Source organism: Gorilla gorilla, chromosome 13 (genome assembly GCF_029281585.2).
Source record: "Gorilla gorilla gorilla isolate KB3781 chromosome 13, NHGRI_mGorGor1-v2.1_pri, whole genome shotgun sequence".
Taxonomy (NCBI): domain Eukaryota; kingdom Metazoa; phylum Chordata; class Mammalia; order Primates; family Hominidae; genus Gorilla; species Gorilla gorilla.
In genome coordinates this window covers 121,289,403-121,303,758 of record NC_073237.2, presented here as the reverse complement: position 1 = coordinate 121,303,758, position 14,356 = coordinate 121,289,403, and the positions used below count along the sequence as shown (strand labels likewise).

General features: G+C 38.9%; 1 protein-coding gene across 5 annotated transcripts in view; it reads left to right on the top strand.

Annotated features, from left to right (window-relative positions):
- GOLGA1 (golgin A1) overlaps positions 1–14,356 on the top strand; it is a 64,462-nt gene that overhangs the window by 3,770 nt on the left and 46,336 nt on the right. For all 5 annotated transcript variants that reach the window (XR_010130420.1, XM_063697021.1, XM_004048597.5 and 2 more), the window contains exons 4-8: positions 5,936–6,026; positions 8,058–8,132; positions 9,070–9,167; positions 10,609–10,641; positions 14,134–14,262. Coding sequence is in view for 4 of the 5 variants with exons in the window: in XM_063697021.1 (XP_063553091.1) it covers positions 5,936–6,026; positions 8,058–8,132; positions 9,070–9,167; positions 10,609–10,641; positions 14,134–14,262 (426 nt within the window). In the remaining variant the exon portion in view is untranslated. The remainder of the gene's footprint in view (positions 1–5,935; positions 6,027–8,057; positions 8,133–9,069; positions 9,168–10,608; positions 10,642–14,133; positions 14,263–14,356) is intronic.

The window sequence follows — 14,356 nt, the reverse complement described above, 5'->3', positions numbered from 1 at the left end:
GTAGCTGGGACTACAGGCACCTGCCACCACGTCCAGCTAATTTTTGTATTTTTAGTAGAGACAGAGTTTCACTGTGTTGGCCAGGCTGGTCTGGAACTCCTTACCTCGTGATCCTCCCGCCTCGGTCTCCCAAAGTGCTAGGATTACAGGGGTGAGCCACCGCACTTGGCAATAAATTCTTTAAAACTCATTTATAATGCTGGATATATATAAAAGAATGTATGTAATATATATGTAAAGTATAAAGCATAAAGTAAATCTATCACTCATCTGAAGAGATAGAACATTATCAATTCTGTTAAGCCACTTATATGTTTCTTCCAATTTCCTCTACCCAATTTAGGATAGCATAACCACTATTCTAAATTTTGTATTTTTCATTTACTTGCTTTTTAAAATATCTTACCAGATATGTATGTATTCATAAACAATTTATTATTTAATACTGCTTGTTTTTGAAGTTATAAAAGTTGCACACTGTAGACTTCTTGGATTTCCTTTTTTAAAATTTAATTCAACATGCTTATAAAATGCATCCATGTTACAGGAAGCTGTGGTTCATTTATTTTTACTGCTGTATAAGATTCCAGGCTGGACACAGAAGCTCATGCCTGTAATCCCAATGCTTTGGGAAGCTAAGGCAGAAGGACTGCTTGAGGCCAGAAGTTCAAGACCAGCCTGGGCAACATAGCAAGACTGCATCTCTACAAAAGTTTTTTTTCTTTTTTTAATTTGCCTGGTTGGTGGTGGTATGCCTGTAGTCCTAGCTTCTTGGGAGGCAGAGGCAAGAGGATCGCTTGAGCCCAGGAGTTTGAGATTGTAGTGAGCTATGATCGTGCCGCTGTACTCCAGCTTAGGCAACAGAGCAAGACTCTGTCTCTAAAGACTTTTTTTAAAAAAAAGATCCCAGCATTTGAAAAGGCCACATTTAATCTCTGTCTTCTCCTGGCAGTAGACATTTGAATTGTTTCCATTGTCAGATGAGTCTTCCTCCTGCTTTCTTGTACTGCCTGGATCCCAGGTCAGATTACATGGCAGAAGCTATTAGGTTATCGGGATGGAGCAATAAGATTACCAGATCTACATTATCACTGGCTCCTATATTTAAGAGGACATATAAGCACACATTTGAGCATTGGGCTGAAGGATGTAGTTTTAAGGCTGGGTTCTGTGACAGAAGGACCTGCTTTGCCTTCATGCTGACATGCTAAATGAAGTCTTTTATTTAGTAATGTATTCCAAATACAGAGATTGACCCAGATTCAGGAAGAAATTTATTTTGGGATTTCTCAAGTTTTGAACTTAATACAGCCTGATCCTCAGTTCCTATCTCCAGACCCTTATATCCAACTGCATATGTTTCTCCAAACAGATGCCTCCTCTGTGGCATCTCAAATTCTAAATGAACAAAATTGAATTCATTATTTCTATCTCCAAATGTGCACCTTCATCTTCCCAAGTCACCAGCCAGAAACCCTGGAGGTATTTTAGACTCTTCCCTCCTTTCACTTCTTGGTGTCCAATCAGTCAACATGTATTATGGCTTCTATTTCTTTTTTTTTTTTTTTTTTTTTTGGAGACAGAGTCTTGCTGTGTCTCCCAGGCTAGACCCTGGGTTCAAGCAATTCTCCTGCCTCACTCAGTCTCCCAAGTAGCTGGGACTACAGGCACACACCGCCACACTTGGCTAACTTTTTGTATTTTTAGTAGAGATGAGGTTTCACCGTGTGCCCAGTCTGGTCTCGAACTCCTGAGTTCAGGCAATCCTCTTGCCTTGGCCTCCCAAAGTGCTAGGATTACAGGCAGCTTTCATTTCTTAAATGTCTCAAACTTGCCTCCCTACTCCATCTTCTAGTAGTACATTTACTAGCACAGGTTAAGCATCCCTAATCTGAAAATTTGAAATCTGAAATACTCCAAAATCTTAAACTTTTTGAGCGCCAACATGGCCACAAGTGGAAAATTTACACATAAATACTTAACACAACTTTGTTTAATGAATATCATTTAAAATATTGTATAAAATTATGCTCAGGCTATGTGTATAAAACGTATATGGAACATAATTTCACGTTTACACTTGGGTCCCATCCCCAAAATATTATATTATGTATATGCAGACATTCCAAAATCTGAAAAAATCCAAACTCCAAAACACTTCTGATCCTAACCTGTTTGGGCAAGAGATACTCAACCTATACTATCATTTGATTTCAAGCTGCCTTTCTTTCTGGGACAAACTTGTAGTCTATCTGGGTTCCCTGTCCCCAAACTGACCTTTTTTTTTCTTTGAGACAGGGATTTCTTTCTGTCACCCAGGCTGGAGTGCAGTGGCCTGATCACAGCCCACTGCAGCCTTAACCTCCTGGGCTCAAGCGATTCTCCCATTTCAGCCTCTTGAGTAGTTGGGACTACAGGCATGCGCCACCACACCCAGCTAATTTTTGTATTTTTTGTAGTGACAGAGTTTTGCCATGTTGCTTAGGCTGGTCTCAAACTCCTGGGCTCAAACGATCTGCCCACCTTGGCCTCCCAAAGTACTGGGACTGCAGGTGCTAGCCACTGTGCACAGCCCAAAGTGATCTTTCTAAAAGCAGATCTGTTCATGTCTCTCCAGTACTTAAAACTCATAAAACTCAGTGGCTTCCCCATTATTTTCAGGATGAAGTACAGACTCATTATTATAGCGTAATGGTAAACTGTCATGGTCTTCTCTCAGCTTATGTGGCCAGCATTATCTCACTGTACTTTCCTACACCCTGTGCCACAGCCAGACTGAATTTATTGCACTTTCTAGAATGGACCACATTCTTTCATGCCTACAATTTTTGCACATGCTATTTCCTCTCTCTAGAATGTCTCATCTCCCCTTTCACTCCTGCATTCCTCTGACAGACTCTTGTGCATCTTAAGATTCAGCTCATATGTTACTTCCAGCAAACTCCCTTGACCTGACCTTCTCCTCTGGCAGCCCCCTACCCTTTACCCCTCCTGGCTGTTTGGTGCCTTGTCTTCTGCTAACCTCTGTAATAGCACCTGCTGTACTGCATTATTATTGATGATTTGCTTGTTTGTCTCTTCCACTGAACTGGGAGTTTCATGAAAGGCAATAAGTAAAGTGTAGCCCTTAGGAACTCAGGTCAGGTTATAGAGTCATATCTGCTCTATTATTATTATGTGACTTTGGGCAAATTTCTTCATTTTTCCTTGCCTTATTTTTCACATCTATAAAATGGGGATAGGAACTGTATCTACCTTTATTAAAGTATGCGTGTCAAGGATCCCCAAGATCATCCCCAGATTTAATTATTCACTAGGAGGACTCACAAGACTCACCATATAGTTTTACTCACTGCTATCATTTATTACAGTGAAAGGATCTAAAACAGACTCAGCAAAGGGAAAAGGTGCATGGGGAAAAGCTTGGAGGAAACAGGTGCAAGCTTCCAAGATTCTTCTCCCAGTGGAATTACATAGGACATGCTCCATTCTCCCAGCAGTGAGTTGTGACAACACATGTAAAATGTCTACCAGGGAAGCTCATTAGAGACTCAGTGTCCAGGCTTTTTATTGGGGACTGGTCATGTGAACACCCTCTGCCTACTATGTATCAAAATTCCAGAATCCAGGCCAGGCAGGGTGGCTCACATCTGTAATCCCAGCACTTTGGGGGACCAAGGCAGATGGATCAGTTGAGGTCAGGAATTTGAGACCAGCCTGGCCAACATGGCGAAACCCTGTCTCTACTAAAAATACAAATATTAGCTGAGTATGGTGACACACACCTGTAGTCCCAGCTACTCAGGAGGCAGGAGAATCGCTTGAACCCAAGAGGCAGAGGTTACAGTGAGCCAACATTGTACCACTGCACTCCAGCCTGGGTGACAGAGCGAGACTGTGTCTAAATAAATAAATAAATAAATAAATAAATAAATAATCCAGACTCCAGAAGGAAACCAGGTATTCAGCATAAACCCATATTTTTGCACAAACATTTTAGGCACAATGAGCCATTCTTAACAGAATGATGGGAACCCTCCCAAAATCTAAGTTCCCAGATGCCAGCCAAGGACCAACCTTAAAAGCAGGCCTTTCTAAGGATAACAGTCTGAGGCCTGTAATGTCAGTTCTTCTGCGTAGAATGTAAAGCACTTAGCATGGCGTCTGGCTCTAAGCATTTCATAATTAGCTTCTGTTGCTGCTGCTGCTGTTATTTTGGATAGGAGCTCTTTGTTTCACCACTATTCCTAGTGCTTAGCACAGTAGTGAGACATAGGATGTCTCACTAACAGTAATAATCACAACAGCTTCTTATACTGCTAATGCTGTGGTCTGAATGTGTGTCTCCAAAAATTGATATATTGAAACCTAATCACTAGAGTGATGGAATGAGGAGGTGAATCGTCTCCGAGATGATTAGCTCATGAGGGAGGAACCCTCATGAATGGGATTAGTGCTCTTACAAAAGAGGCCCCAGAAAGCTGCCTTGCCCCTTCCACCATGTGAGGGCACAGCTAGAAGGTGTCATGTATGAACCAGAAAGTGGGTCCTCACTAGACACCAAATCTCCTGGCACCTTAATTTTGGACTTCCTAGGCTCCAGAACTGTGAGAAATACATTTCTGTTGTTTATAAGTCACACATTCTATGGCATTTCATTATAGCAGCTCAAACAGACTAAGACAACTAGTAATAGATGACACATATTAAAGCTAATATATGCCAGGCTGTGTTTTAGGGATTTGACAAGTATTGATTTACTTAATCCTCATCACAGCTCTGTGAGGCAAATGCTATTCGTTATCACAGATTGCAAATGAGGAAACCAGTGCACAGAGAAGTTGAGTAATGAGCCTAAGTTCTTACAGCTCATAAGTGGTAAAGCTGCAACCTGAAGCAAGGTTTTCTGACACCAGAGACTCTCCTCTTAACTGTCCACTGTCCTGACTCTCAGTACATATTGGATGGGCAAGTGGCTGGACATGCAGTTGAATATTTGAGGTGAATTATTGAATAATCTTTAAAAACATTTTGGGGATACAATGGGAAACATGATTAAGGACTGGATGTTAGTATTTTTTGTTAGGAATGATAATCATATGTTGCCTATGAAGAGAAATAGCCTTAGTTTTTGGAGTATTTAGGATGAAATGTCATGATGTCTGTTATTTAAATTACTTCAGAAAAATAAAAATTGATGAAGCAAATAAGGGAAAGCATCAGCAATTGTGAAAGTAGATGGAGAGCGTTCTTTAGACCAATCTCTCTCCCTTTCTATATTTTGAAAAATTGTATAGTGAAAAGTAAAAGATTTTAAAAACTGAGTTATTAGCAATCGCAAGCAGTGCCTATAGCAATAGTAGTATTCATTTATTTTAAAATAATCTGGTTTGTTGGGGAAAATGTATGCCTCATTAATATATTGGTTTGTTGAATACATATTATCTGCTGAAGTCTATGAGGCAAGTTAGGGTTTTAGATTGATATCCGTTTGTTTTATAGATGAAGATACTGAAACTTTATCAATATCGGTGAAAGATTCGTAGTCATAGACCAGCTTTTGATCCCTAAAGAACCCCCGCCTTCTTTATCCCAGGACTTTACTTTTGGAAAGATAAAGTGATTTTTTTTTATCATGGCAAATATAGTTTTTGTATTATATACTTGCTGTAATAATGGATCTATTTACTATTATTTATTTCAGTAGCATGTGTACACATACAATTGATCTGTTTAGCATCTCCTCTCTCCTTCACTTTATAAGAGGAAGAAAGCGTTGCTTCCACTTTCCAGGTAGAGAAACTAGGCCCAGCTTTTCAGTGATTACAATTAATTAAAGTGTAACCAAACCTAAAATAAGACTTGTCACTTTCTGGCTCAGTACTGTGGTCTCACACATATATGAATACGACCTTCCTTGTGTCTACCTCAACAGGCTTCCGATGGAAGCAGCTCCAGAGAAGATCTTTCATCCCAGCTTCTGAGAAGGAATGAACAGATACGGAAGTTAGAGGCCAGACTTTCTGGTATGTCTAAGAACTCATAAAAAGCAAACAACAGGAAACTTGCCTTGCTTGACTCTCTTCCTATAAGATAGCCATATAGGATGACTTTATAGTTATTTTCACATATCATTTTGATCTTTTTAGAAAGGAGCAAGTATACCCTCTTCTTTTGTTAGTGTAGTAAATAGTATAAATTCAAAACTGAATTTGAAAGTTTATTAAAAAATTTTTTCTGCTCCTGAGGTTTCTAGCCATGGAAATAAAAGATAATAATAATATATGTACAATAGGTTTGACCATCTTCCACCATGAGCATAGCCTGCTTTCAGGTGGAAAGGGATGGGGTTAGTATTTAAAGGGAATGGCCGACAGATATTGGATTCATCAGCACCAGAGACTGGTGCTGTGTTGCCACTTCCTGCAGCTCATACCACCTGTGTAAGTGTTGTTGTAGGTCTTTGGGCCACTTTTCAATGGTATTTCTGACTTCAGCACCTGCATAGAAGGTGTCACTCTCATTATGTCTTTTGTGTGCAGTTTACAATTTACACAGCTCCCATTATATCCTTTGCCTGAGGAGGGCATGGTCATGATAGAATTGTGAGTTATTATTTTGGTTTCTGCCAGTGGATACATTTGGAAAGCTTCATCCTGTAAAGTGGTTCATGGCTTCTGTGTCTCTTTTTGTCTCTTGGCCTTTTAATGCCCATTTTATTGGAGTAAAACAGCAGACCCAAATTCACCAAGTGGTATGTGAAATATTTATATTTGTGTAGCTATCAGACCCAAATTCACCAAATTGTATGTGAAGTATTTGTGTTTGTGTAGTTATCAAAAGTTCATAGCATAGCTCACAACTACCAGTTAATTATTTTGTCCTCACTAGAGCCTTATTAGGCTTAGCAAGGTTAAGTCCTCACAAGTAGTAAGTGGTAGAGCTGGGATCCAAACCCAGATTTATTTGATGCTAGAGTCTTAATTCCATCTGCTTTAAACTTAATTGTTGCTATCCTGTTACTCCTACCCATGAATAATATCAGTAACAGAGGTAAAGTAATTTTACATTTGTTTAATGTTGGAGAGAGAGTTATGAAATAATATATGGACCTTCCCCATATGGTAGGAAGAATAGTTGAGCTTGACTTACGTTAGAGAAGGGACAGGGAAGAGCGCTGACATTTACTAGGCCCACTATGTGCTGAGTATTGTCCTACAGTATTAGTATGAGTAATGGTAATAGTCACAGTAACAATAAGAGCTACATTTTATTGAGCACTGTGTGCGAAGCACTTAAGGCACGTAAAATGTTTTATTATCTAATGCATCTTTTGTGGTAGGTACAATTAATATCATCATTTAATATATGAAGAAACTAATACTACAGGACCAATAATTTGCTTAAGGTCCCCAGCTAAGGACTGACAGAGTTGGGATTTGAGCTACTGTCTATGTTTTCACTAAACCATAACTATCTTCTTTGGCCACCTAGATAATTAATTCTGACATTCACATTTAATATAGCGTAGGTTACCAAGCTCCTGTGTAGAAAGGGAGCTCACTTTTTTAGAGAATTAAGTGCTATCACTATAAAGACAATGCTGCACCTAAGGTGTTTGTTATTGCCCTAACTACTGTTCCTGAGTTGTGTGGACTATAATCGAGCTGTTTAGTGAGTTCACTTTGATCTATCCTACTGCCAAGGCTGGAAAAGGAAGTGGAAACTGAGATTTGAAATTAAGTCATGAGATAAATCTGTGTTTTTCATAGCAGGACATTTCTGATCACCAGGCTAAGCCTAATTCTTGTTTTCTATCAAGGCTAAACAAACTTGCCTTTTTGTACTCACCATTTATACACCATGGATAGTTTGTACTATACTTGTTTTCCTGTGTTGTTCATTGTTAATGGGAGGCTGTCTGCCTAGCTTTCCTTAACAGGAATGGTTTTCAGGTTAAGAAAATCATCATCATTTCCATTCATTTTTTTGTTTAATTAACTTCCTTTCCTGATGTTTGTCCATTTCTGGTATGTGCGTCACCCTCCTCACCCAAGACTATGCTGAACAGGTCCGAAACTTGCAGAAGATAAAAGAGAAGCTTGAAATTGCATTAGAAAAACACCAGGATTGTACGTATTTTTTTCCTGCTTTTTTCAATCTTTTCAAGGTTTAGTTTTTTGAAATGAAACAATAGTGTATGGTTAAGTTTGTCCTTCTTGAAAGCACAAATCTTTATTTTATAAGTAGTATACTTCTTAATCAGGTTGATAACAACATTTGGATGATATTTATAAGTATGCAAGTTTTATTTATGTTGGCTTATGGGCATGACTCTTAGGAGTAGGTCATTATGTGTATCAGCTTGTCTCTATCCAGTTGACCCCTTTATTTAGGCTACCCTCAGGTTTTAATAAAATCTAGTACCCATCCCTTAGGTCTGGATTAGGAAATGGGTTCTCACCACAGCTTCATTACTGCTGTGTTGAGTAACTGGGAGAAATCCCTGTCATCACTCCTTCAGCAATAAATCATACATTTTGTGTGGTCTACCCTCAATCATATATTCTTTGGGTACCATCCAAGAAAGATGTTAGTAGAAGTAGAAAGTTATTTTTTTTGTTGATATGTACTAAAACTTTTAAGGAAAATAAAGTAAAAGAAAGGTTTTTTTGTTTGTTTTGATTTTTGTTTTTGTTTTTAATTCTGATAAAGTGGTAGTAGCCATCACTTAGCATCAGCTTTGATGTTTTCTGGCAACCTACCTAACTCAGTGTTCTATCATTGTACCATTTAAAAAGTTACCTTTTGGCATCTTTGTAAACATATATACTTGTCTATTACGAAAAACAAAAACAATAAGGAAACAAACAAACAAAAACTGTGGTCTATTACCAAGGCCAAAATATTCTTCTGGAAAGTTGAGGTGGATCCAGCTTTTCCTGGTATCACAATCCACTTATGTGACTTTGGCCTTTTTCATTAGGTGACAGTTGTAATCACATGAGCTATTTGTCATGCTGTTTCTGAAGTGTTTTCATATCTCAAATAGAGCCTCTTTGTTAACAGCTTCCATGCGGAAATTTCAAGAGCAGAATGAGACATTCCAAGCCAACAGAGCCAAAATGGCAGAAGGACTGGCTTTGGCATTAGCCAGGAAGGACCAGGTATTTTATATGTGGCACTGCCCAGAACTGGTGGAAAGATTTCACTTAGTGACGTGATTTCAAAAATCATGACATAACCTATAGAAAATATTTATAGCCTAGGAGAAGAGAAATGTTAAAAGTTCGTTAAGATTTTCTTTGGCCTTTTCTTGTAAAGTGAAGAAACTTTACAGTTCTAATCATGAAATGTGTCCAGAATGTGAGCGTATCATTCCTTGTATCTGTGTAGTTTCATAAAATTGAGAAGGGAAATAGTGTATCTGTAATCTGATGGCAGGCCCCAAAATAAGAGAAAAGGTCTCTCCCCTCTAAAAACCTCTCTGAAAGTCTAACCCCCAAACATTTGCCTTTTATCCTGGAGAAGATGTTATTAACCTAGTCATAATCCATAGTATACAGAGTTCTTCCAACCTCTGTTCCCACGTTTCTTCAATCCCAACCAGCTGGACAGAGGGGAAATCCTATAATCTCAACAGAACCAACCTCTGGAAGATGCTGAATGAATAACCACAAGGAAGGAAAATAATTCTGTTACTGGCTATTACAGTAATTATGAAGTATATTTTGTTCAAAATAATAGATGACATTTTAAATTTAAGATAAGCATCAATATATTATAATGTTAATTTTGATTTATTAAGACAGAGTTTATTGTTTCACTTAAGAAATTATATAATTTATTTCATCTGGAGGAGGTGGGTTGGTTGGTTGGTTTTAAAGTGTCTGTTCATCATCTGGGACATTTACTAGCCAGAAAAAATACAATTTACCAATACTTAGTGGATAACTGTGGTATGAATGTATATAAATGAAGAAATAATCTAAAATTGATGGATTCTGATTATAGGCAATCAGGATATTGCCTTTGTGCAAATGGGCTTTTTTTTCCCCACTATTTTATGGTTTGTTTATAAGGGGCATAATTCTTTTTCTTTTGACTTACACAGATGGCATAAAGCATGTTGGTAAAATCAAAATGAAAAGGAAAATAATTATCAGGGACTGCAAAAGATCCCCCCTACTCCCCCAGTTTCAGGAATTAATTTCTAAACATCATTTCCAGAATTACTCAACTCAGCTGGTCCCAGCTACCCACTCCCAAGAAATAACAGTACTCATGGCAAAACTCCCAGGAACAAGCCAAAAAGCTGCATCAGAACAGCAGATACAGCTTTTCTTGGGTGCCCTGCTTAGTAAAAATCTGCAGGCTTATATTCATGAATTCATTCTATTCTAGAATCTTAGATAAAGTTCATTTTCTTCTACTTTTATGACTCTTGCCTTTCTTAATATTAAACCAAGTTTATAGATTTTTTTTAAATTGGCTTTTTTGTTTGGTTAGTTGCTTTCTGGGAAGAGTTGGGTTGTTTTGTTTTCTGAAAATCTTGGTATTACAGATACTCTTCACTGGAAACCATGCTTTTTTATTGTTTTGTTTTAGGAATGGTCAGAAAAGATGGATCAGCTTGAAAAGGTTAGTTCATCTTTATTTTTGTCTCATTTTTGTTGGTCTCGTCTCTGGGGTATGGAAAACGTTTTATCCGGTAACCAACATACTGATTGCTATACCACCTCTTGGAAGCAGGACAGTTTATGATTAGATGCTGACTTGAAAAGCTCTGATCCTCCCCTTTTTTGGTAAATGTGCAGGATGTCTTTTGTTTGCCCCTCTTGATATACTCTGCACTCCTCCTCTCTTCCCTTTCTCTGTGTACCTGAACGCCGATAGAAACTGTATCAGCAGGGCTCAAAATGCCCTCTGGCATCCGGTTGGGTTCAGCCAGTGGGGAACCCTGAAAGAACCATGTGTGAAAGAAGATGTGGTCAGGATGTTTCTTCCCCCACCTTTCTCCATGTGGGCTCTCTTCAGCTTAGTTGCATCCCATGGCCAAAAGTCACAGCTTCAGTTGGACCTTTGGTTTGCCTTCTTGACATAGTTTTTGTCTCTCTGGGTTTCCTATAACCTCTTCATCTTTTTGCCTCTTTATGGCCAACTGTTGCCAGCACATTATCTTTTGGGCTATCTTACCCATCCCACAGCTTTGATAAGCCCCTTTATTAAACCATCCTCAAAATGCCTGATTTGAGATGGCCGTCTCTTTCCTGCTGCGGTTCTGATTGACACGTGGTAATATTAGGAACACTTAAAGATGAAGCAGTGGGGAAGGAAAGCATTTCTCAAGGCTCAGCATTGAACATATATGAGAACCTCTTGGCTAGATGTAGATGAGGAAATTGATTATTCTAGTACCATTGCTTGCATAACACCGTACAGGTACCTTAAGTAATATATTCCTGGCTCCCACATATAAACGAGATGAAATTTCAAGTCTACAATTGGAAAAACATTTTAGTTTTAAAATAATCATTAGTGTCAACTATTTTTTTTCCATAAAACACCAAGTTAACTTTACTTTCTGTTCTATAGAAATCTGATTATCAAGCTGAGAGAATACATTAACTTTTTTTGAGACAAGGGGTTGTTCTGTTGCCCAGGCTGGGAGTGGCACAATCACAGCTCAGTGCAGCCTCAACCTCCTGGGCTCAAATGATTTTCCCACGTAGACTTCCTGAGTAGCCAGGACTGCAGGCTTGAGCCACAGTGCCCAGCTAATTTTTAAAAAAATTTTAATAGAGATGAGGTCTCACTGTGTTGCCCAGGCTGGTTTTGAACTCCTAGACCAAAGTGATCCTCCTGCCTGGCCTCCCAAAGTGCTAGGATTACAGTCATGAGCCACTGTGCCTGGCAACATTTTTATATAAGGAAAGAATTATAGAAAAGTCAAATCCCAAGGAAACCTGTGCTTGAAAAAAAAAAAAAAATCCTCAAAGATATGCTATTAATGACAGTCTTCTTAAATATGGAGATATGGGTTGGGTTAAGGTTTTCTTGCCATAAAAGAAACTCTTAAGATTATGGCAATTGAAATTCTCATTGAACTGTTTTTTTATCTTTTAAAATTTTGGTAAAGGGTATCCATATAGGACTGAACCAACTAAAAAACCTACTTAGGTTCACAAGGTTCACAAAGGGAATTTTCTCTTTGTTTTGTTTTTGTTCTTTTGAAGGAGAGGTTGGGGAAAATTTTTCTTTTTTTTGAGACGGAGTCTTGCTCTGTCGCCCAGGCTGGAGTACAGTGGCGTGATCTTGGCTCACTGCAAGCTCGGCCTCCCGGGTTTACTCCATTCTCCTGCCTCAGCCTCCCAAGTAGCTGGGACTACAGGCACCTGCCACCACACCTGGCTAATTTTTTTGTATTTTTAGTAGAGACAGGGTTTCACTGTGTTAGCCAGGATGGTCTCGATCTCCTGACCTCGTGATCTGTCTGCCTCGGCCTCCCAAAGTGCTGGGATTACAGGTGTGAGAGGTTGGGGAAATTTTCTAGAGTAGGAAATAGTAATGAGACATCTATATAGGTCTTCGAAGCTACTTTTCGTCGTTAAAGTTTTTTTTTTTTTTCAGTCAAGAATTAGAAACTGTAACAGCAGGGTTAGTCCTTAAGAGAATCCTTTTTTCTTTTTTCTTTTTTTTTTTTTTTTTTTGAGACAGGGTCTCACCACAATGCCCAGGCTGGAGTGTAGTGCAGTGGCACAGTCATAGCTCACTGCAGCCTCGACTTCTCAGGCTCAGGTGATTCTCCCACCTCAGCCTCCTGAGTAGCTGGGATTACAAGCACATGCCACCACGCCTGGCTAATTTTTTTGTATTTTTTATAGAGATGGGGTTTTACCATGTTGCCCAGGCTGGTCTCCAACTCCTGTGCTCAACCGATAGGCCCACCTTGGCCTCCCAAAGTGCTGGGATTAGAGGCAAGAGTCCACTGCTAGAAATGATCATTTAATAAATTGTAACCTGCTGACACCAGTCATGTCTAATTTTTTTTTATTTTTTTTACTTGTTAACTGAAATCAGTTCTACTTTTAATCTACGTGCATTTAATTTTTTTCGGGCATTCAATCTTACTGGTTACTCATGTTTTTCAGTCAGTTCAGTGTGTCACTAAGAATAGACATGTAAAATAAGGCTGGGCACAGTGGCTTACGCCTGTAATCCCAGCACTTTGGGAAGCGGAGGTGGGTGGATCACCTGAAGTCAGGAGTTCGAGACCAGCCTGGCAAACATGGTGAAACCTCATCTCTACTAAAAGTAGAAAAATTAGCCGGGCATGGTGGTGCATGCCTGTAGTCTCAGGTACTCAGGAAGCTGAGGCATGAGAATCACTTCAACCTGGGAGGCAGAGGATGCAGTAAGCCGAGATCGCACCACTGCAAACCAACCTGGGCAACAGAGTGAGACTCTGTGTCAAAAAACAAACAACAACGACGAAAGAATAGACACACAAAATATATATCTGGACTTGCTAAACAGATGTAAGAACTTTAAAGTTCTACATAGGCCATGCACGATGGCTCATATCTATCAACACTTTGAGAGGCTGAGGCAGGAGAATGTCTTGAGGCCAGGAGTTCAAGATCAGCCTGGATAACAGAGCAAGATCCTGTCTCTACCAAAAAAAAAAAAAAAAAAAAAAAAGGTTCTACGTAATTGTTGCTTTTATTCCCCTTTTTCACAATTATTTAAAACACATTTATTTTTAAATAAAGAGTTAAATTCTCTAGTTAAAGGATTAATTCAATTAAAGAATTTGTAAATAATGCCATATTTCTGTAATGCTTTCCATTATCAATGCATTATTGTCCACTGGCATGAGATTTCCTGAAGATTTTTCCTTTATTAAGAATTCCACTTTCAGGCCGGGTGTGGTGGCTCATGTCTGTAATCTTAGCACTTTGGGAGACCAAGGCGGGAGGATTGCTTGAGCCCAGGAGTTCAAGGCCAGCCTGGGCAACTAGTGAGACTCTGTCTCTAAAGACAAAAATTTTAAAAAAGAAAAGATTTTCACTTTCGTAATACAGATTTCTAATGCTTTCGTTGCCTGAGTTGATGTCTTCTGCTTTCAAATAGGAGAAAAATATTCTGACAGCTCAGTTACAGGAAATGAAGAACCAGAGTATGAATCTTTTCCAAAGGAGAGATGAAATGGATGAATTAGAGGGGTTCCAGCAGCAGGAACTAAGTAAAATAAAGCACATGGTATGCATTTTTGTTTTAGTAGCTAAATACTGAATAGATGATTATTCACTCTGATTTTACCAGTCATCACTCTCTAATTGCTGATAAACATACA